The sequence below is a fragment of the Arachis duranensis genome, chromosome 6 (genome assembly GCF_000817695.3).
Source record: "Arachis duranensis cultivar V14167 chromosome 6, aradu.V14167.gnm2.J7QH, whole genome shotgun sequence".
Lineage (NCBI taxonomy): Eukaryota > Viridiplantae > Streptophyta > Magnoliopsida > Fabales > Fabaceae > Arachis > Arachis duranensis.
In genome coordinates this window covers 17,737,849-17,760,893 of record NC_029777.3, presented here as the reverse complement: position 1 = coordinate 17,760,893, position 23,045 = coordinate 17,737,849, and the positions used below count along the sequence as shown (strand labels likewise).

General features: G+C 37.7%; 4 protein-coding genes across 4 annotated transcripts; 3 read left to right on the top strand and 1 right to left on the bottom strand.

Moving 5' to 3' along the window:
* Positions 1-706: 706 nt before the first annotated feature.
* On the top strand, positions 707-4,539 carry LOC107493234 (uncharacterized). Its single transcript, XM_016114330.3, has 9 exons — positions 707-865; positions 1,010-1,132; positions 1,857-1,937; positions 2,082-2,170; positions 2,292-2,366; positions 2,735-2,796; positions 2,873-2,932; positions 3,389-3,583; positions 4,197-4,539. Exons 2-9 carry the CDS (start codon positions 1,010-1,012, stop codon positions 4,274-4,276), a joined length of 765 nt encoding a protein of 254 aa, XP_015969816.1. The 5' UTR covers positions 707-865; the 3' UTR covers positions 4,277-4,539.
* A 2,794-nt stretch (positions 4,540-7,333) lies between these two features.
* LOC107493235 (expansin-A11) lies at positions 7,334-8,620 on the top strand. The gene is made up of 3 exons (XM_052262871.1): positions 7,334-7,552; positions 7,617-7,938; positions 8,010-8,620. The coding sequence occupies exons 1-3, from the start codon at positions 7,420-7,422 to the stop codon at positions 8,317-8,319; spliced, it is 765 nt and encodes a 254-aa protein (XP_052118831.1). The 5' UTR covers positions 7,334-7,419; the 3' UTR covers positions 8,320-8,620.
* A 1,118-nt stretch (positions 8,621-9,738) lies between these two features.
* Positions 9,739-10,988, top strand: LOC107493236 (peroxidase 64-like). Its single transcript, XM_016114332.3, is given in 4 exon segments — positions 9,739-9,995; positions 10,078-10,266; positions 10,344-10,710; positions 10,713-10,988. Coding segments are annotated over 4 exon segments (846 nt in total). The 5' UTR covers positions 9,739-9,791; the 3' UTR covers positions 10,799-10,988.
* Positions 10,989-11,147: 159 nt separating this feature from the next.
* LOC107493233 (UPF0496 protein At1g20180-like) lies at positions 11,148-13,139 on the bottom strand. Its single transcript, XM_016114329.3, has 3 exons — positions 13,044-13,139; positions 12,385-12,937; positions 11,148-12,138 (listed from the first exon to the last, which is right to left on the bottom strand). The coding sequence occupies exons 1-3, from the start codon at positions 13,102-13,104 to the stop codon at positions 11,562-11,564; spliced, it is 1,191 nt and encodes a 396-aa protein (XP_015969815.1). The 5' UTR covers positions 13,105-13,139; the 3' UTR covers positions 11,148-11,561.
* Between the last annotated feature and the right edge of the window lie 9,906 nt (positions 13,140-23,045).

The following is a 23,045-nucleotide window of genomic DNA, read 5'->3' as shown; positions in this document are numbered from 1 at the left end:
ACATTATTTGACTCTCATGAGGTTGTTTCCAAAATAGAGAGAAAACTTTTCTTGTGTTTTATCTTTTAGGTTCTTGGAATATACATAAAAAATTTTTGTGTGGCAACCGCCAAAATGTGGAGTCAGAAGGCTTTGATTCCTGCCACCCACATTCCTACAATCCCACCCCACCCTCACCTTTTTTTTTTTGTATGTTTGTGGGTATGTGTGAGTTCCATAATGGAGCTCAAAAGAAAAGAAATCCAACTAGTAGTATACACATAACACAAAAAGAGACCAAATATAGTGGGTCATGTCCAAAAGAATAACCTTAACACAAGTTAATATCAATGACAAAAACCACAAATACCTTTTACCCAAAAAAAGAAAACCGTTAGCAATACCCATACTCGATATTCTAATTTAAAAAGGACTCTAATTGTCCCTTCCGGGACATCCGATAAAAAACAAAAAGGACTCTAATTAAAATACTAATCATCTATAGCACCAAGTGGGATTGAGTCTTCAAGTCCCGTACCATATTTGCCAAAGATCTTCTAGCAGATCCACTGCTACCAGATTGGATTATGTACAACAGCCTCCTTTTTTTTTTTTTGGTCTGAATTGACCCCAAATAAAATAAGTGGAGATGGGTAAGGCCCATAAAGGGAGTTGGGCCGTGGGAAGGGGAGGTTGAGGTAGTGAGTGTTGGTTAGGGCAGTTTGGAGAAGGTGGGGGATATATAAGGGGGAGAAGACACAGTAAAGTGGTTAGGGCGTAATAGAAAATACAAGCCGTAGAAGAGGGCTCTCGCTGGCGCTTCGTATTGGTGCGGTGTGGGGGAGAAGCAAACACTCTATCCATCCTTTACGACCAAGGATTCCCGGTAAGCCTAACTCTTTCTATCTCTCAGATCGATTCCTTTTTCCACTCATGTTCTAGAACCTTCTTTCAACTCACTTTGTGTGAAGCATGTGATTTTCATTATATTTTTATTTTTGGTGTTGGTGTGTGGCATTGAAACGAATAGATGGATCGGTACCAGAAGGTGGAGAAGCCAAGGGCAGAAACGCCAATCGATGAAAACGAGATCCGTATCACAAGTCAGGGCAGGATGCGCAACTACATTACTTATGCCATGACCTTGCTTCAGGCACCTTTCTATTTATTCTTTCACTACCACAACTTACCCTGCCTTTTCAATTTTACGTGCTTGCTTTCTTCTTTTTCTCTACAACATCTACGCTTGTCATTATTATACTTCCTTCTTCAATTCCTTGTATAAAATTAGAATTTTCTTCATATGAACTGCTGAATTCACACAACAAAAGAATCCTGCTTCGCTGCTACAACGCTTAACTAAGTCCTGTTTGGCAATAGCTTTGTTTTGTGACATAGTTCTTTTTTAATTTTCAGAACCTGTTTTGGGAACACATTATATTGTAAGCATTTTTTAACCTAAACTAAATTTATGCACACCTATTAATTACGTGTGCAATTCAGGATATTTATACCATACTGCACGGGATATAGATGAAATACATGAAAGGGGTACAATATATTTTACAAACTATACATGTGAATAGTATAACATATTAAAAAAACATAATTGTTGAACAAAAAAAATCAGAGATAATGATTCAAATGTTACCATGAGTTATTATTAACATTACAAAAACACTTATGTGTTTGAATATTATGGAACTCCCCATTTATATTGGTATAGAAAAAACAAAAATAGAAGTGTCAAAACAAAATGAAAGTAAAAACTTGGGAAATTTATCTGGATGAATTTGACATGTTACGTATCCAGTGCTGTTGTGAGGACCATTTTGATCAGTTTTTTTTCTCAGATTATATTGTTTGCTTCTTCACAGGAAAAGGGTTCCAATGAAATTGTCTTCAAAGCAATGGGTAGAGCTATCAACAAAACTGTGACAATTGTGGAGTTGATCAAGGTCTGTTCCTTTTGTAATTGGCTGAGCTGGGCTATGTAATCTTCATACATGATATTTTGTTTTGTCCTGATGAGTCCTCTATGTTTTCTTTTATTTATTTATTTTGGGTTTGCTTCTGTGATTGGGGGTGATCAAATAATGCAGAGGAGAATTGTGGGTCTCCACCAGAATACACAAATTGGATCCACTGACATTACTGATACTTGGGAGCCCCTAGAGGAAGGCCTCCTTCCGTAAGTGCAGTTTCTGGATAGTATTATAAACCTGAATGATTAAAGTGTTCAGCATTTCATTCAGGTTGTACTTTTTTTTCCACATATTTTATTTGATTATTTGATGTTGTCCATCATGCAGTTTGGAGACAACAAGACATGTATCAATGATAACAATAACCCTTTCTAAGAAGGAAATCAATACATCATCTGTGGGGTAAGTTGCCTTTTCCCACTTGCATTGTCATTAAGCAAAAAGTTTTTACGTGCAAGAGGTGGTTGTGGTGGATGTGTACAAGACAACATCTCGGAAGTTCCTTGCTTTGACTATGGCTGGTCATGTACTTGGGTTTCATCAGCATGCAGAGGGCTTTTGGCACTTAACACAACTTATTATATTACTATTTTAATTGCCCTAAAACTAAGTTGTTTTATGCTTTTTCTCTTGGTTGTTAATAAGTTAGAGAATGTGTACTGATTATCTGCACTTCCTTAGCTGTTTCCAAGATTTCATGTATTGAAAGAGTTTTATTGTTATAAACTGTGAGTATTTGATATGATCTTTAATTTGTTTTGCCATTTTAGGTATCAGCCTCCATTACCAGCTGACCAGGTGAAGGCATCTGCTGATTTTGATTATGAGGGAGGTAGGTTCATATAACAATTGGTGTTTTGGAAAATGAATGTCTTTTTCTCCATCCATATAACCTTTGTGTTATGCAGAGAGTTCACCAAATGGCCGAATTCGAGGTCGTGGGGGCCGAGGAAGAGGAAGGGCCAGAGGTATGTATCCTATTCTTGCATTCATATTTATATTCAATGTCATGTTTATAATTAGAGGTTTATAGGTTTTGATATCTCTTGGATAAATCAATTTTAAATTGTAATGACCGAGCCCTTTAACTTAGTCCATTATATTTTCCTCATCTCAGTTTTGCATTTTCAATCTAAAGTTAATGCCTTGGATGTTATTGTAAACATTTGAGAAAGTGATGACAATATGGCATAGGGTATAGGGTTTTCAAGTACACATGAGTGCATCTTGATAATCGAGTTTTATGTGTTTCAATAACCTTTCATGTAACTTGTCCACAACCAGTTAATCTCATTAAATGTTAGGGAAACTTGTCTGAATTTTTCTTTTAAAAAATATTTTGTTTGCAAGTTATGTGAATCGACCAGGTTAACAGAATGTTGATTCTATGGACATTTTTGATATGGCTGTTGTGTTCTTTTCAGGTAATGGTTTTATTTCAGCTGATTATGAGGATGGAGGTTGGGATCGCAACATGGGAAATCCCAGGGGGGGAAGGGGCAGAGGAAGAGGAAGAGGACGTGGTTTCCGTGGTCGTGGAAGGGGAGGATACAATGGACCTCAGCTTGATATGCAGCAAGATGGTGGATACAACCAAGATGTACCTCCTCAAGGACGTGGTACTTAATCCCTATTGGTTCTTTTATTTTTATTTTTATTTTTTTCCCTTTATATTCTAAAATTATCAAGTTCATTGTTCTATGTATAAGATATCATCTATAATCTTCTTTCACATTCATCATTTAACTTTTTTATCCAAGGATACACTGCAAGATACCCTCTTATACAGTGCCTTTTTTGTATAGACATGAGGAGATAAAGCATTATATGATCCTGCAATGGTGGTTATTTTGATTTATAAGAGTTTCATGAAATACTTGATATGATATATTAGGATATTACATTTAAATCTTGCTACATGCTGCATTTGTCAAACTTGTGGTTATCATTCATCAGGATGTGGTGGTATGTGGACTATGTTCATCGCTGTATGAACTGAAGTTGTGTACTTATTATTGATTCCAGGATGAAAATCTAAATACTATTAAGAAAAGAGTACTTACCTAACCATGCGAAGTTTAGTTATGGATATTTCTTTGTTGCAACTTGTTTGACGAATTCATGTTTATGATTTAACAAGCTATGATGGATAAAATGAAATATGAATATGAGATAACAGACAATAAGCTGCTTGAAAGTTCTTTATGATTATCTGATTAAATTTTATTGTAGGTCGTGGCCGTGGCAGGGGTGGTTATCGTGGAAGGGGTCGTGGCTTTAGATCCAATGGGCCAATCCAGGCAGCTGCTTGAGGCAGCCGATTGGCCACCTTCAGTGCACCGTTCATGATTTGATTGGAAGAATACGTTGTCCAATGTTATGTTTTGATTTTAACTTATTTCTTCAATTTTCCCCATTTTCTTACAGTTTCAGTAGACTTAGTTGGAGGCTGTTGCTTTATGAAGCAGCCTTCATGTTTTAGACCTAGGTTTAGATGCTTGAAAAGTTGTACCTCTGTTAAGGCCCTGAATCTCATTCTTTAATTTATATTTGCTAGAGATGTGTTTAAACTACACTCTATTTTTGTTTTATCTTATGCTGCAGTAGAGTGCATGATTTAGTCTTATCTGTACTATTGCATTGGTATGCTAAAGTTTTCCCTTTGCAGAGGTGGTTAACGTGGCAGCTAGATATGTATGGCATAGTGATATGAAATTGTATATTGTGTCTACTGTTTATTAATATGCTATAGGTGATATTACATGACTAGATATTTCCTTAGAAACTTGCTCTACAGATGAGGCCTTAGGTGGCTTTGAATTATAGGATTGGAGCACTCTGTTTTCCAGCTGACACCAGGGAAATGAAAGTGCGGTGAAAGAGTGGAGAGGCAACAGCCAGTGCAATTTGAGCAAAATCGGTAACGCACATGTTGGAGGAACGTCAACATATTTGTTTTCTTTTCTCTTCATAATTTCGTTCTTTACCACTCGAATTTCTACTTCTGCATGTATTTGTATTTTTATTGAATTCCCATAATTTTACCACATTTTAATGTGATGCCTTATATTTTTTATATCATGTAATGTCAGCTACTTATATAGAACATGTTGGTTGTTGAGCCTCCATATAATGTTTTTCTTTCAGAATCACATTATTTTTCTCACCGTTTTAGGCACCCTTTTATTGATATAATTATGAATATTTGCCCCCTACAATATCGACCTTTTTATCTTGAAGTGATATCTACACCTACAAAATGGATAAAAAAAATTAATGTTTGTGAGTATTAAAGTTGTGTAGAATGATATAATATATAAGAGTATTTATAAGTGCTAAGAGATAAGACGTAATATTTTATAATAAATATTTAGATATGTTAAATAATGTTAAATTAATCTAATTGATGTTAATTATATTCTAACATTCCTTCCAAACTTAAGTGATAAAGTGCGAAGAGATGATAAACTATCACCTATTCAAAGGTGACGATGAGAATAAGTAAGTAGTGGATGAGTTAATGGGTGAGGTCAGAAGAACAAAAGAAAAAGAAAAAAAAGTATGGTGATTTCATTAGAAGAAAATTAAGAAAATTAAATTATCCTCTTCAAAGAAGATACTATGACTCTGATACCATGTTAGAAATAGGAGAGGAAATAATAGAAAAAATATTTGTGAGCATTCAAGTTGTGTAAAATAATATAATATAGAAGGATATTTATAGGTATTAAGAGAATCAAAATAATAAAGACGTAATATCCTATAATAAATATTTAAATATGTTAAATAATGTTAAATTAATCTAATTGATGCTTATTATACTCCAACAATAATCATGTAATAAAATTAAATTAAAATTACCCCTAAGTAAAGATCAGAAGTTTACTAATTGAGTAACAATACGACGCGTCTCTCTTACTTCTGTACCGTGAATATTTCTGTTTTACTTGACTAGTCATTTTTTAGCTGTCGGTTATTTGAATAACAAATACTTTGAATATAAAGTTTATCCGAAATGAATCCTCTCTATTTTTTTTATATTTGAGAGAATAAAGTCTGATCTCTCAACTTTAATTCTACAAGTGAGACTAAAATTAAATAGAAAAGAGAATAATGAAAAGTGAGATTCTATACTAAACACCATCCAATCTTTTTTCTACTGGAGAGATCCACTCCCGGTCCCCCCTCCCTTTTTTTCTCTTCCCTCAAACGAAATGAATATGATGACGTTTAATATATAACCATTGCTTTTTAAAAAAAAAAAAAAATAGGGAACGATAGTAATGTATAATTTTATTTGTTTTTTGGACATACACAATCACCCACACTATACCGATCCTTGGTACAACTTGATGAGAGGCATACAAATTCTCCATCTGTGCCAAGCCTCAGCTGCATAATTAAAACTGTTAAGAATCCTGAGAAGGAGCATACGAACTACGGAGAAAGAAAGTAAATTACGCGGAATGACACATGAAGATTTTTCTAGTTTCAAGTTTCAACAAGCGTAAGTTTTAATTTAATAAATATATAAAATTGAGTTCTGACTTCACGAGAAGTATAGACGCGTTTTAGTTATTACAACTTTCATGTACATAACTAAGGTCCGTTTTTATTTAATCTGTAAATAGTATTTCTAACACATACCTACCATAAGTGTAAAAATTTAATAAAGGAAAAGGAAAAAAAAATGTGTGATATAGAATCTTGTTAGCAGTCATTTCATGTTTGTTGTAGGTCCCATGATGAGCTTGCTATGAGCTTTGAGGACGCTTGACGGTGCTGCCATAGGGCTCGTAGCATGCATAGGCTTGAGTATATTATTATTTAATAAACGGTGATAAACTAAATGAATGTCAAATATATATCCTCCATGTGTTTTCAGAATGAATCAACGGTGATTATTATATATTTTGCTTTTGCTAAAAGACAATTGACAATCTATATAGCCAAAAAATGTGACATGTGCATGTAACTGAATTAAAACGACACTAGCAAGCATTTGCATGTGACACATTATGTTTATGATCTAAGACCATTTGTTCTGTCATTTTATCCACAAATAGCACACAATATGTGAACGATTGAAAATATATTTATATTGTTATGCAAATAAATATATTAGAAGAAGCAAATGGGGGTGTGGGGTTTTGATCCATTCACGGCTCTAATGTTGGGATGTGCATGTGAGGTGCCAAGGGAAGAGAACGTGAGAATTATTGAATGATGTTCAGAACCTCTAAGGCTTTTACAGATTATTAAATTAGATTAAAAAATGTTCCATGAGTTCTCTACTACTGCAGGGCTCACATGTGCAAGGGTAATCCTTGGTGAGTTTGGTCCCTTATTTAAGGACAATTCTTTTGTGCTTGGAAATAATAGGTGTAAATAACAATATAATCCAATTCTATATCAGCTAAGCTAAGGCCTAAGGGGTGGTCGGAGAAGGATAACAATGGCCAAATTTATTCTTGTTTTGGCCACCTTCATTTTCACAGTGATGAATACTGCATATGCTTTCTCAGCTTCCGGTTGGACCAATGCCCATGCCACCTTCTATGGCGGTAGTGATGCCTCAGGAACTATGGGTAAGCAACGTATATACATAGCTTTCTCTAATAAGAGCGTGATATTAATGATGCATGAATGCAGGAGGAGCATGTGGGTATGGGAATCTGTATGCAGCAGGGTATGGGACGAGAACTGCGGCTTTGAGCACAGCCTTGTTCAATGATGGAGCCTCATGCGGAGAATGCTACAAGATCATCTGCGATTACAAAGCAGACTCAAGATGGTGCATCAAAGGAAGATCAGTCACCATAACCGCCACAAACTTTTGCCCTCCTAACTTTGCTCTTCCCAATAACAATGGAGGGTGGTGCAACCCACCTCTGAAGCACTTTGATATGGCACAACCAGCATGGGAAAAGATTGGCATCTACAGAGGAGGCATCGTCCCCGTCCTGTTCCAAAGGTATCCACACTTTGTAATTTGATTAATGATATATATGGATGCATGATCCTAATTAAGATATGATGGTGCAGGGTGCCATGCAAGAAGCATGGAGGGGTTAGATTCAGCATAAATGGGAGAGACTACTTTGAGTTAGTGTTGATAAGCAATGTGGGAGGTGCTGGATCCATCCAATCAGTGTCCATAAAGGGATCAAAAAGTGGGTGGATGGCTATGTCAAGAAACTGGGGTGCTAACTGGCAATCCAATGCATATTTGAATGGCCAATCTTTGTCATTCAGGGTCACTACTACTGATGGAGAAACTAAGCTTTTCAATGACATCGTTCCATCTAACTGGGGATTTGGCCAAACTTTCTCTAGCCCTCTTCAGTTCTCATAAGAATCTTCACATTTATTTTTACCATAACCAGAGCGGCTGAGGCGTGCTTAATTATTTTATTGGAGCAGCCCGCCATCCTCTTCTTCTTAATTTGGTGGATTAGCCCTTAATCAAGAACATCAAGGCCGGTGGTACCATTGTTTCCAATAATGTAATTTCAACTTGCTTAAATTTATACCATAAATTGTTCTAATATGAATTAATACTCTTTCTTTGTACCTCTGTTGGGGCATGTTGATTCCCTACTATAAAGTATTTTCACTGTTGTCTATCATTATTTAAATGGTTTTTCCTTTGAACATCTTTCTAGTTTTTCAATAAGTGAAGTTAAGAATAATTGATTACTTTTAATACATTAGAATGATGATTAGAAGAGTTCCACCAATTGATTGATTGGTGCATTGATGAAAATTCCAAAGGCTTATATATATAATTATGCAGATCGATGCTGTAAAGAATCTATGTCATTTACATATGAAAATGATTATGATTGAGAGTCACGACATGATGTGCTGGCCTGTCACAACTCACAATCACTCTCACATGAATGAACATGAGTCGCATACAGACACACACAATCATATAAATATGAGATTGGGATTATGTACTTTCATTTCATGGTATAACCTATTTGAAACTCTTGATTAGTTGTCCCAATTGCCTATAGATAAATCTCCAAACTCATAATAATGTGCGTGCCTTAGCATGTAATGTACACATCAAATTTAACTCATATGCATATGCTTCATCATTAGATTTAGATGTGTACAATGAGTTATGGCGGTTCGATTTGCAGCACAAGTAAGTAACAAATTGCTGCTGTAGGGTATGTCAGATAAATCCGCTTTTCTCCCCCATCCCCTTAGACAGTGAAGTTAGAATAGGTGTCGTACAACAAAAATAAAAACAAAAACCGAAAAAATGAATAACATTCCTTAACTAATTAATTTTAGAATGCTAGTGATTGAAGTCAATATTAAACCATCCAAATCCAACTAGTCATTGGAATGTCAATTCCCACATCCAATTCCAACCAATGACCTCTTTTATTTAGTTACTATCTGATATAATATCTTTACTTGTAGGGGAATCGATGACAAACAAGTAAGGTCAAGAATATGTAATTAATTTTTCACCACAAATAAATGATTAATAAAGAAAACAAATGAAAGCAATTAGACAACTACTGTATAAGAAGAAGTCAAGAACCATATATATATCTTTTGTACAAACTAACTAACCTGCGTGGGTTCAAAAACTAAATTAAAGTACGCACTACGCACGTACCAAATGCATATATTGTTTTATTCAACAACAGAAGATGCTTTGATAACACTGCTCCACTAACTGCTTCATATTCCCTTAACAACTCCATCTTCACTCTGTTTCATTGCCTTCCCTATAAATGAATAAGCATTCCCCCCATTGGTCCTCAAAACTAAGGTTGAATTCTCTGATTAGGAATATCAAATATGGCAACAATAAGTGCCTTAGTGGTGATGACCATAATGGTGTCCTTCACTTGTGTAGCAAGTGCACTAGGTGTGGATTACTATGAACACACATGTCCTCAGGTAGAGTCCATTGTTTCGGGTGCTGTGTATAAAGCAGCCATGAATGATATAACTGTCCCGGCTGCTCTACTTCGGATGCATTTTCATGATTGCTTCATAAGGGTATGCAACTTTTATTCCTTGTGCATATAATAGGCCTATATGAAGAAAATTGTGATTGAATTTGCCTTTTTCCTTGTTAAAGGGGTGTGATGGGTCTGTTCTACTGGAATCAAAAGGAAATAATAAAGCAGAAAAGGATGGACCACCCAACATCTCATTGCATGCATTCTATGTCATTGATAACGCCAAGAAAGCAATTGAAGCCGTATGTCCCGGAGTCGTATCTTGTGCTGATATTTTGGCTCTGGCCGCAAGGGATGCTGTTCATCTGGTCTGATTTCCACTCCCTAACAAGTAACAATATAATTATGTTACAATTGTTGACTTGAATTGACTTTGTATTTTTAGTCTGGAGGACCGTATTGGGAAGTGCCTAAAGGAAGAAAAGATGGAAGGATATCAAAGGCCATTGAAACAAGACAGTTGCCAGCTCCAACCTTCAATATATCCCAATTACAACAAAGCTTCTCTCAGAGAGGCCTTTCCTTGGAAGATCTTGTAGCCCTCTCAGGTGGCCACACCCTGGGTTTTGCTCACTGCTCCTCTTTCCAAAACAGGATTCACAACTTCAGCCCCAACAAAGACATTGACCCTTCCTTGAACCCATCATTTGCCACCAACCTCAGAACCATATGTCCCTTTCACAACAAGGCAAATAATGCAGGTTCCCCATTGGACTCAACCAACACCGTCTTTGACAACGCTTATTACAAGCTCACGCATTCGTCAAGTCCATGATCAAAATGAGCAGCATCACAGGTGCTGGACAAGAAATCAGGCTCCATTGTAAACACGTTAGATGATCCTGTATTTGTATGTCTTATGGTTTCTTAAGAAATTGAAGACACGAGGGAGACACAATAATTGCTATAGCTTTTCATAATGAAGGTTTGTGAATATTGTTAAAACAATAATCATAGTGCTTAAGCTGTATACATTGAAGTGAAAGTTAAGGTGGTGAATAACTTACAAGTTTGAGATTATATTTGTTTAGTTTCTTGTTCTTAAATCGATAAACCGGGCTGTTGTGGAATGTGGAGTGTTATTGAGAAGTTGAGCGGCCAATCAAGGTTAATTAAATGTTGATTAAACTGTACAAGTTTAAAAGTTAATGTACATTAGTAAAATGTTCAAAATTATGAATCACACAACATATTTGATAAAGAACCTTGCTTATTATATGATTCTGTTCTATCAGGCGAGTTCATTTGAAGACACCTATTCTTCAAACGATAATAGCAATTGTAATAATGAGATCAATGTAATACTGTGGTATTCTAAGCCAGCTAGTAATCAGAGCCCACGAATTCATGTATACAACAAAAATTCACGCATCAGCAGATGGAAACTTGAACTTTTACAGGAATTCGCTCATATCACTTCCAGCTGGATCTATGAGAAGGAAGAGGAACTATACATTGTGAAAAGACAGAACATATACTAGGCAGTTTAGCTTAGGACCTTACATACAAACAACTCAACCAAAGACTCCCTTTTAATCACACATATATAGGGCCTCCAAAAAATTATAATAGAGGAACCAATACTTAACATTTGAATGAATGCTTATAAATCCTGGGTAATTTCTTGGAGAAGGAGGCTCCTTGATCTGTTAATGGTGAGAAAGCAAAAGTAAATATGGTTCTCAAGCTCCTCCAACTGATCCAAAAAGCTTGACTGATTGTCATTCAAGTCCCTAAGAACCTGCCTCAGTATCTCAGACTTTCCATAGTTCCTGACACACACTTGTGCAATGACCCTTCTATGCTCCACCTCATCACGCAGCCTCATCACCATCCTACTCACTGTGTTCAACTCATTTATCACTATATATATCCCTTTTGCTGCCACATCTAGTTGCTCACACAGCCTCTCACAGTAACTTCTCCTAATTCTTCCATTCTTACTATTCTTCCCTTTGAATATTCTCTTTATCAACCAACCAACCAAGCCCCCTAGAATTCCCGGTGCAGCCACCAACCCCACAATGCTGTGAAAACAAAGCACCAATAATGCAACAACTATAGCACTGTGTGCTGTCACAAGACCAATCCCTGCCACCTTCTTGCATATGCTCTTCCATGTTAGTTTCCTCTGAATCTTCACTCTCTTTGATCTCAGCCTATGCAACAGCTCCATGAACCTGCAGTGCAGTTGGTTATGCTAAAGCAATCAGCAAAAGTGCAAAATCCATCCGAGAGATTTAATATGCATTAATGGATTAGTTAAGTGAAAAACACATATACATACTATAAATATCACATCTTGGCTCTAAATCATAATACATGAATTAAGTACTTTATAAGTGTTTTCAAGTATATAGACTGTATCTTCACTTAATCAAAACTTAATTAATTGGTGTTAGACTTTATAGGTATATGTACAGTACCTTTGATGAATGTCGTGGAATTGAATGGACAAAGGGTTGTTCTGCAATGCAAAAGAAGCAAGCTCTCTATAGATAACATCCTTTTGGATTTGTTGTTGTTGGTCTCCATTGTTGTTACAGTCTTCATCAAGAACCATTTTGCTTATCTTAACAACCCTCTTGATTCTTCTATAAGAGAGTCTCATGGAGTGGAGCCCTTGGAGGATTTGGTCGCAACAATGGCAGGCTTCTAAGCTGGATTCAAAGTAGTTCACAAGGAGATGGTGAACTTTGGTGGTTTCAGCCACGCTTGTTATGTTCTCTTGCCTTGGATCAAGCAAGAACTCTGTGAGGTGCTTGCAGAATGGAAGGGTAGAAGAAGATGAATTTGTTGATGGAGAATTGTTATTTGAAGACAATAGTGGCGATCTTCTTATTGTTCTCCCAAGTTGGCCTTGTGCTTTGTTGCATATTTCTATGTATGACTTAGTTCTAAATGCTTCTAAGTATTCTTCATTCACGTTTGCCTTCACACACAAGCTGTCTTGCCCATCACATTCTTTCTCTGATCTACCTGCTTTATACAATTATTATCAGATGAAAGAAGATTAAACTTAAGAATACAATAGAAGAGTTGTTGCATGCAGATGTTATATGTTATGATGATTGATTCTGATTACCGGGCGTTGTTCTTGTTAACGTTGGAGTAGGACAACAAAGGGACCAAGTGTGTGTCATCATGGCAAGCGCATCTGAAGCTGAAGAATGAAATCTTGTCTATCTAATTAAGTGAATGAAGGAAGCATGAGACTAAAATAAAGAATATATATAGAGGGAGATATCTTGTGAGGTGGGGAGAGAGGTTAAGAGGGAAAAGAAAATCCAGTTGGCAGTAAGGAGTACCACAAAATAAATGTTTATGGTTAATGTAATGGCAATTGATGCTATGACTTGGTTCTCAAGTTAGCTAGCGTACCTCACACGTAGACTACACTTGCTCCTCTTACAAGCTCTTTTCAATTATATATCTTTTCCATCCTTTCTATTGGCTATTGCTTTGCAATTACAATTACACACTATTACCTCAAAGTTTCAATCTTTGCGGCGATTGCATGCATATCTATGTGTCTTTTATTGTAACTCTGTTTAATATACCATTATAGCTTCATTTGTTTAGAATATATTTTTTTATTTAGTAATTGTATATAATAATGTGTCGTCTAATGATTTTATTTGTATCTAGTAAAATTTAATAACACAGAAATAAAAATGCTCAGCTCCCCAATTAACATCCCATGCAGGCGTAGTGGGGTTATTAAAATTGAATGAAGGGATAGGATAAGAGAAAAATTGTCTGTTAGCGCGATCGTTACATTGAGGCGTAACAGGCTAACAGCAGATATTTCGTTACTAACTAACGCGTTTGTGTGTAAGATAGATATATATAGATGATGATTGATGAAGATCACACATGTCGCTAAGGGAAGATATTAACGTGGGGTCCTATAATTGGACGTCCCTTCAATCGATATCTGTTAGCCACGTTGGGCTACTAATGATTACAAATGTTATTTGCCAATTTGAGCTGATGTTAAAGATTCTCCTTAATTAAGCCCGGACCATGAATTCGTGAAGTACGTATGTGGTTACAAATCCATACTGATGTATCCATCTATATACTTGACTCAAATTAAAGCAATTAGGGATTGTTGTTTATTCCGAACCATTCAATTCTACTTGATTATGTGATTGGGAAGTTCAAAAACATAATTAGGCACGGATCGGAAGTTGGTACTCAGTTGACCCCCCAACCCTAATAACAAGCAGAGTAGCTGACTAGTTGAGAAAATAGCTTATTATATATTGATAGGCTGATAGCAATGCATATTGTGTGCAAACAAGTGGTTCTTTGTATATTAATTAAGTATTATGAAATTATTAGAAGATCATAATTGATCTGGCCGTTATGAATATCAAGTCATAACTCGGCATTATGAGTCATAATTCGGAAGAACATAGCATAGTTTGGCGTTACGTAATTAATTGACAATCAACGTTATTAATCGACAAATTACGTTACAATCAGACTCAACAGATTATATTCTGAAAACGTTCAATGTAACGTCAGGACCCATCAAAGCCTAATCATTGCTCTTTAAATCCGAAAATCAAGAGAAAAGTAACCGACCTTACTTTACTTATAAAGGTATGGTATTCTATCTTATAGGATACATTGAATTTTTAATACTGACTTAAGTTTCGGAGTGCCTTTGCAGGTACACTCTCCCCTTGTTCCTTGCTCACGCTCTGCGTAATTGGACATCCCCTCGGAATAAAGTTCGGACTTTCACGAAGCTCAAAGCTCGACACCGAAGATAACAACTCGGCGTCGACTCCCAGGGACCGAGCTCTCCCTTCAGGTATCCATACAAGAACAATTAGCGCCCACCGTGGGGCCGAGAATATAATCCTTTCCATATATCATCAGCCTTGACAACCTCGCTTGGAGTCATGGCTGAACAGCTTCCACCCACACCATCTAAACTCCTTCAAATGGTGATCGAGTTCCGGCAAGCCAACCAGCGCATGGCCGAAGAGAACCAAAGAATGGCAAATCAAATTGCTAATTTCAATAACACCCGAATTGAAAACAACAACGATCGACAAGAACAGACAGAAGAAGTCGAGCATCAATCAGGGCCTACGCATGTCTCTGAAACTGCTCGGCACGAAGAAGAACAACTCGAGCATAATGAGGAAGCTCGGCCAGAAGATGAGGATGACCACCTAGAAAGCTCCTCTGGGCCGTTCACGGCCGAAGTGATGCATTTCGTGCTACCCAGGAGATTCACTCTGCCGACCACCCTGACTCCCTATGATGGGCTGGGTGATCCGTAGAAATACATCAAAAAAGTTCACCTCCATAATGATAGTAAACGGTGCATCTAATAAAGTATTATATCGTTGTTTTCCATCTTATTTGGACGGTCCTGCACTTGATTAGTTTTGTTCTTTGCCTGCAGGTTTTATTTCTCATTTTCGAGACTTATCAAAGCCCTTCGAGGAGCACTTTGCTGGATCAGCCATATACCTACATGACTCCGACTACCTGAACACAATCAAACAAGGCCAACGTGAGAGCTTCAGTGACTACATGACGCGCTTCACAAACATAGCCATGAGTATACCTAACCTCCACCCCGCGGTGGAGCTGCATGCAATAAAAAGTAGACTCCGACCAGGAAAGTTCCAGGAGACCATTGCTGTGGCCAAGCCCAAAACTATGGCCGAGTTCCGTGAAATGGAAAAAATTCAGATTGACATCGAAGAACTCCAACAAGCTCGAAAAACAGAGAAACCACACTACAGAGACGACGACAAAACTCAAGACAACAAGAAGAACTTCAAACCAACTCTGCGATATGACTCTTATACTCAGTTCAACACCAAATACGATGACATCATCAAGAAGATCTTAAATTCAAAGTTAATCAAACCGCCGAGAAAAGCCGGCAGCTACCCAGATTCAAAAGGCGCAGACAGATCAAAATACTGCTCTTTCCACCAAAAACATAGACACACTACTGACAAGTGTGTCATTGTTAAAGACCTTCTGGAGCGGTTAGCTCGGCAAGGTCACCTCGACAAGTATATCGGCAACCACATACAACGACGAGCACCTCCCTCTGGTGACCAAAGCTCGGCAACACAGAATGGCCGAGATAAAGATCGACCGAACACCAATCATCTTGACCAACTAAGACGTATTATTAACTGTATTTCCGGGGGTTTGCAGGTGGAGGAGCCACAAGCTCGGCAAGAAAGCGATCTTACCAAGCTATGCTTTCAATAGAAGCAGATCAAACACAAACACCTCCACACTTTCCTCAGATAACATTCCAGCCCGACGACCATAACATCAACGTAACAAATCTAGATGACTCGGTCGTCATTTCCCTTCAGCTCAGAGATCTCCTAGTGAAAAAGGTTTTACTGGATCCTGGGAGTAGTGCCGATGTCCTCTTTTACTTCATATTTCAGAAGATGAAACTGAGCAGCAACATCCTCCAACCTTTCACGGGAGACCTGGTTGGTTTCTCAGGTGAGAGAGTCTCGGTTATGGGCTCTGTGTGGTTACAAACGACACTCGGTGAGGATCCCTTATCCAAAACTTCAGATATCCAATACTTAGTTGTTGATTGTTTTAGTCCTTACAATTTGATACTTGACCGACCTTTCTTAAATAGGTTTGGTGCCATAGTTTTCACAATTCATCTCTGTGTTAAGTTTCCTTTGCAGGACAACACAATCGCAATTATTCACAGTGATGCCCGAGAGGCCAGAGAATGCTACAACAACAGTCTTAAAAGACCTAACTAGAACATGCGGGCTCATGTGAACAACATCGGCAACCAAGAAGACCTACTAGACCTGGCCGACCTTGATCCCAGGGCAGGAACCTTTGAACGACTAACCCCAACAGAAGACTTGCACAAAATCTATTTCACAGATAGCTCAGACAAGTTCACTTACGTCGGTTCCACATTAAACTGAGAAGAGAAAGCCTCATTCCGAACATTTTTTCAACAAAATACCGACCTGTTTGTTTGGACCCTAGCTGACATGCTGATAAACCCCATTTTGACGGTTTATCTTGCATTGATTCTAAGAGATTTTAATACCTTTTACCCTCATTTATCCATTGAAATAGCATGGTTTTGTGATTGTCTCTTTATTTGTGCTTAGATGTGAAAACATGCTTTTCAACCCTTAATTTGATGGTTTTAATCTCCCTTTGATTCCACTAGATGCCTTGATATGTTTGTTAGTGATTTCAGATTGAAAAGGGCTAGGAATGGGTCAAAGGAGTGAAGAGGGAAAGCATGCAAAGTGGAGAAATCATGAAAAGTCAAAGAAGTTGAACTCGCCCATGGACGCGCGCGCGCACCTGGCGCTTGCGCGCACCTACGAATCACCCAGTGGACGCGTACGCGTGATGTGCGCGTACGCGTCGATGCTGATATATGATTTTTTAATGAATTCGCAACCAACGAATTCTGAAGGGTTGTGGGGCCCAATTGCAACCAACTTTGGCGCCAAAAATGCTATTTAAAGCCAAGGATTGAAGAGAAAAGGGGATTCCATTCATACACACACATTAGGATTAGTTAAAAGTAGTTTCTAGAGAGAGAAGCTCTCACTTCTCTCTAGAATTAGGATTAGGATTAGGATTAGTTCTTAGATCTAGGTTTTAATCTTTGCTTTCTTCTACTTCTACCTTTCAGTTCTTTGTTGTTACATTCATCTTCTTCTATTCTTTTGTTGTAATTTCCTTTATGTTGTTCTTATGCTTTGTTGTAGATCTACTATTGTTCCTTCCATTTTATTTCAATTCAATAAGAGGTAATTCATAATAATTGTTTTTCTTTGCTTTTCTATTGTTGATCTCTTGCCTTTGTAGTTAGATCTCTCTTTAATTCTTGCAATTTATATTGTTTACTTTTATTGCCTTTTATGTGTTTGTTGAAATGCCTCTTCTAGATATAGTTTCTAATTTTCATACCTTGCCAAGAGCCTTTTATAGTTGTTAGTTTACTTTCTTGCCATTTATCTTTCATGCCTCTTATCAAAACCCCAAAAATAACTCAACCAATAAAAAAACACTTTATTACAATTCCTAGGGAGAACGACCCGAGGTTTGAATATTTCGGTTTATAAATTTAGGGGTTTGTTTTAGTGACAAACAACTTTTTGTATGAAAGGATTATTGCTTGGTTTAGAAACTATACTTCGACGCGATTTTATTTGAGAAATTCTAAACCGTCAAAAATCCAATCATCACATGCCAGGCATTGATCCATCTATCATATCCCACAGGCTGGCATTAGATCTGTTTGTCTGACTTATAGCACAGAAAAAGCGAAACCTCGGCCATGACCGCAAACAAGCCTCTCTGGAAGAAACCAAAAAGCTCATCAACGCCGGCTTCATCCAGGAAATCAGATTCACAACATGGCTAGCAAATATCGTCATGGTGAAAAAACATAACGGTAAATAGCGCATGTGTGTTAATTTCACCGATCTCAACAAAGCATGTCCCAAAGATTCCTATCCTTTGCCATCTATTGATTGCTTAGTTGATAATGCATCTAGTTATAAAAAAACTTAGTTTTATGGATGCATATTCTGGCTATAACCAGATCAAAATGCATCCATCCGATCAAAATAAGACAGCCTGTATTACTAAATATGGAAACTATTGTTATAAAGTCATGTCGTTTGGTCTTAAGAATGCAGGTGCAACTTATCAACGCCTAATGGACAAAGTGTTCGCCAAACAGATCGGCAGAAACATCGAGGTCTATGTTGACGACATGGTCGCCAAAACAAAAATTGGCAACAGCCACCTTGATGACTTTGCAGAAATCTTTGAACAAATCAGAAAATACAACATGCAACTAAACCCCGAAAAATGCACATTTGGCGTGCAAAGTGGCAAATTTCTCGACTTCATGCTCACTAGCCGAGGTATCGAGGCAAATCCAGAAAATGGCTTAGCTGTTTTGGATATGACCAACCCTCAAACTATCACAGAAGTGCAACGGTTGATAGGGAGACTTGATGCACTCTCTAGATTCTTACCTTGCCTAGCTTCTAAATCTTTATGCTTTTTCCAAAGTTTAAAAAAGAAAAAGGTTTCCAATGGACTGATGCTTGTGAACAAGCATTTACAACCATCAAAGAAACACTTTTAAAACCACCAATTTTACAAACTCTCCTTAAAGGGGAATCATTATTCTTATATTTATCTGTCACTAACTGTGCTATAAGCTCCGCTCTTGTTGCAGAAAGGCAAAAGCAGCAAATGCCGATTCATTCAATTAGCAAAACACTACAGAACGCTGAACTTCGCTATCCGAGCATTGAAAATCTGGCTTTAGCTCTTGTTTTCTCCGCAAGACGACTACGACCATACTTCCATAGTCATGTCATCCATGTTCGAACAGACCATCCTTTACGACAAGTACTCAGAAACCAGAACTGGCTGGCCGACTAGTAAAATGGTCGGTGAAACTTTCGGAATTCGATATCAAGTACGAGAGCCGATTATCCATTAAGTCGCAGTTCTTGGCCGACTTTATCGCCGAGTTCTCAGTACCAGACATAGCCAAAGATTATGTCGAATGGTCTTTGTACGTCGACGGGTCCTCCAACCCACAAGGATGTGGAGCAGGAATCATACTCGACGATAGCCACGGTAATGTCATTGAACATTCCCTCCACTTTTCTTTCAAAGCAAGTAACAATCAAAGTGAGTATGAAGCACTCGTTGCCGGACTTAGACTCGCTGCCGACCTAAACATCACTGAACTTAAGGTATACTGCGACTCCTTACTTGTCGTATAGCAGGTAAGCAACCTATACCAAGTAAAAGACCTCTACTTTTTAAATACCTTGACATCGTTCAAAATTTACTTTCAAAATTTTCTAAATATGACATACAACATATATCCCGGGAGAGTAATGGTCGAGCTGACATTCTGTCTAAACTCATCAGTACTCAACCAAATGGGTAATCCCTTTATCAGTCAACATTGCTTAAACCAAGCATTGAACTCACAGAAATCTTAAGTGTAACATAGGAAGTAGATTGGAGAACATCATACATAAACTATCTTCGGACAGGGATCTTGCCAGGCAACGTCGAAAACGTTCGACACTTTCGCCGACAATCCTCCTTTTTTACAATCTATAACAATTGCCTATATAGACGAGGATTCTCTCGTTCTTTACTAAAATGTCTTTGCAGAACTGAAGCCAAGCTTGCGCTTGCCGAGGCACATAAAGGAATCTCTGGCACACACCTCAGAGCCCGAAGCCTGTCTTCAAAGATCCTCAGAGCTGGATTATACTGGCTGGCACTACGACAAGACTGTAAAACAAAAGTCAAAAGTTGTAACAATTGCCAGAAACACATCCCGATCACACATCTCCTGGCCGAACTCCTACACTGTTCCAAGGTAAGCTGGCCGTTCAACCAATGGGGCATAGATATCCTCGGCCCTTTCCCAACAGCAGCAGGGCAGATAAAATTCCTAGTTGTAGGAATTGATTATTTTTCAAAATGGATAGAGGCACAGCCTCTAGCCAAGATTACATCACAATAAATACTTTCTTTTGTATGGAAATATATTATTTGTCGATTCGGCATACCTTGGCACATTATCACAAATAATGGTCGCCAGTTTGCCGATAAAAAATTCACATCTTTTTTGGAATTAAAAATCAAACAACATTTTTTATCAGTGGAGCACCCACAAATAAACGGGCTAGCAAAAGCTGCAAATAAAGTAATACTACATGCTCTAAGAAAGAAACTGGATAACGCAAAAGGCCTCTGGGTCGAGCTTATCCCAGAGATCATATGGGGATACAACACCACCATTCACTCAACCACAAAGGAAACACTCTTCCGGCTGGTCTACGGTTCCAACGCAATGATATCCGTGGAAATCTCCTAATCCTCACTGCGCACTGAAATAGCCGATCAAACTACAAAAGACATAGTTTGGCAATCCGAACTCGACCTCGTAGAAGAAATCTGATCGTTCGTAGCAGTCAAACATTTGGCCATGCAACAGCACATAGCCCAAAAATATAACCAGAGACTTCACCCAAGGTCTTTCTGAGTCAACGACCTTGTGCTCAGGAAAACAGAACAAGCTAGAAGACCATCAACACATGGCAAACTAGCAGCTAATTGGGAAGACCCTTACCGGATCCCAGAAGTCATCGGCAATGGAGCTTACTGATTACAAACCTTAGAGGGTAAAGATCTCCCTAACACTTGGAATGTATCATCTTTAAAGTTATATTACAGTTAAAAACCAGGGACAGGCGAGTACTCTTTTTCCTACTACCAAAATTTTTCGCACAAGGAGTTTTGCTTGGAGAGATTTTAACGAGGCTAGCCTATCTGGGCCTTTGAAATCAAAGATTCCACGATAAATAAATTTCTTATTTAATCCATTCAATATTTTTGCATTTCATACTTCTCATTTATTTGTCAAATATTTATACCACCGATCTATACTACGAATCCGACCATTCGAAAATAATCAGTCAAACAAAACAGCCAAAATTACTCCGAAACTGATCATTCGGAAATAATCAGTCAAATAAACCGATTTTACTTCGAAACCGTTCATTCGGAAACAATCAGTCAAATAAGACAATCTTATTCCAAAACAGACCATTTGGAATCTATCAGTCAAACATAAATAGCCGATCTTATCCCTGAATCTGACTATTTGGAATTAAATAGTCAAACAGATTGCCGATCAATACTCAGAAACCGACTATTCAAAAACTTTCAAATTAACAGCCGATCATTAAACAGAATCTGATTACACCAAATGTTATTATCAAATAAAACCTACTTCGACTACTCGGCATCTCCCTAAACTCGGCCTACTCGGCCTTTCCTCAACATTAACCAATCTCTATCAAAACAACAGAACCTTACCATCTGAAACAAATTTACCTAACATTATGATATGTTTTACCCATATCAAGCAATTTGGCTCAAAGCCATAGTCACAAAATAGATAACACTCATAAAACAATATAATTATATTCTATACTAATAATAACATGCACAAAAGCATGTAATCAGAAGCATCATAAGTTACTTTCCTCCAGAAACAGTAGCAAGATAAAATTACAAAAATAAGCTCACCTCAGGAGAAAATTAGTTTATCAAACAAAATACATACAACAAAATCATATCTAAACCTGTTCAACATTCTCATCCCCCTAATCAGCAACACTATCATCCTCCACCATGACCCCATCCTGCACAATCTTCCCTGGATCTATCTGAGAGAAGTCCACTCCAGGAGCAAGAAACTTGGCTTGAATAGAAGCTCTCTCAAAACCTTTAATAAAAGAATCCAAAATCTCCCCTTGTTTGATCTTTTTAATTTCTCTCTGCTGACTTGTTAACTCAATAACAAGAGCACTCATACTGGAGAGATCAACCTTTTTCTTCTTCGAATAATTTTCCTTCGAATAATTTTCCTTTGTCAATAACAAATCCTTCTTTACCTCAGCCAGCTCTGCCTCAACCTCGACAACCCTAGCTTTTGTCAAATCTAACTCTTGTTTTAAACTCGGATTAGGCTTCTCATTCGCAACTTTTAAATGTCTCTTTTCTCGGCTACGCCCCAAACTAACAAGCCGCAGACCGACAACCTAACGAAAAACAATGACCATTGGAATCATCAAATATCAACAAGTCAAACGAACCAGCAAAATAGTAATTACCTGCATATATTGATCAATCGCCACATCCCCTACCTCGTCCGCCAAGATAACATCGGACGAGGTCTGACATACTTCATCAGCAGTAACCATGAATGGATAATCCTTCCCCCAGAACGAGGAACCCTCACTCCGCTCAACAAAATCATGCAACTTCTTCTGGTTATCATAAAATTTCTGAACCTCCTCTATCGGAACCTCCAAACCATCATCGAACTCCTCCGACAAATCCACAACATTAGCTTTCTTCCTTTTTAAAACCACCTTATTTCTCTTCAGTTTTGGCTGATCAGCCTCGCCAGTACCGACCTTATCCACTTTCAACGTAGATCCTTCCTTATCTAGACCTTTGTTCCTCA

Coding starts and splice junctions, on each gene's coding strand:
- LOC107493234 (XM_016114330.3), top strand. CDS start 1,010: ATGGATCGGTACCAGAAGGTGGAGAAGCCAAGGGCAGAAACGCCAATC. Junction 1,133..1,856: donor ATGCCATGACCTTGCTTCAG/GCACCTTTCTAT, acceptor GCTTCTTCACAG/GAAAAGGGTTCCAATGAAAT. Junction 2,367..2,734: donor ATCAATACATCATCTGTGGG/GTAAGTTGCCTT, acceptor TTGCCATTTTAG/GTATCAGCCTCCATTACCAG.
- LOC107493235 (XM_052262871.1), top strand. CDS start 7,420: ATGGCCAAATTTATTCTTGTTTTGGCCACCTTCATTTTCACAGTGATG. Junction 7,553..7,616: donor TGATGCCTCAGGAACTATGG/GTAAGCAACGTA, acceptor GCATGAATGCAG/GAGGAGCATGTGGGTATGGG. Junction 7,939..8,009: donor GTCCCCGTCCTGTTCCAAAG/GTATCCACACTT, acceptor ATGATGGTGCAG/GGTGCCATGCAAGAAGCATG.
- LOC107493233 (XM_016114329.3), bottom strand. CDS start 13,104: ATGATGACACACACTTGGTCCCTTTGTTGTCCTACTCCAACGTTAACA. Junction 12,938..13,043: donor GTTAACAAGAACAACGCCCG/GTAATCAGAATC, acceptor TGTATAAAGCAG/GTAGATCAGAGAAAGAATGT. Junction 12,139..12,384: donor TTCCACGACATTCATCAAAG/GTACTGTACATA, acceptor ACTGCACTGCAG/GTTCATGGAGCTGTTGCATA.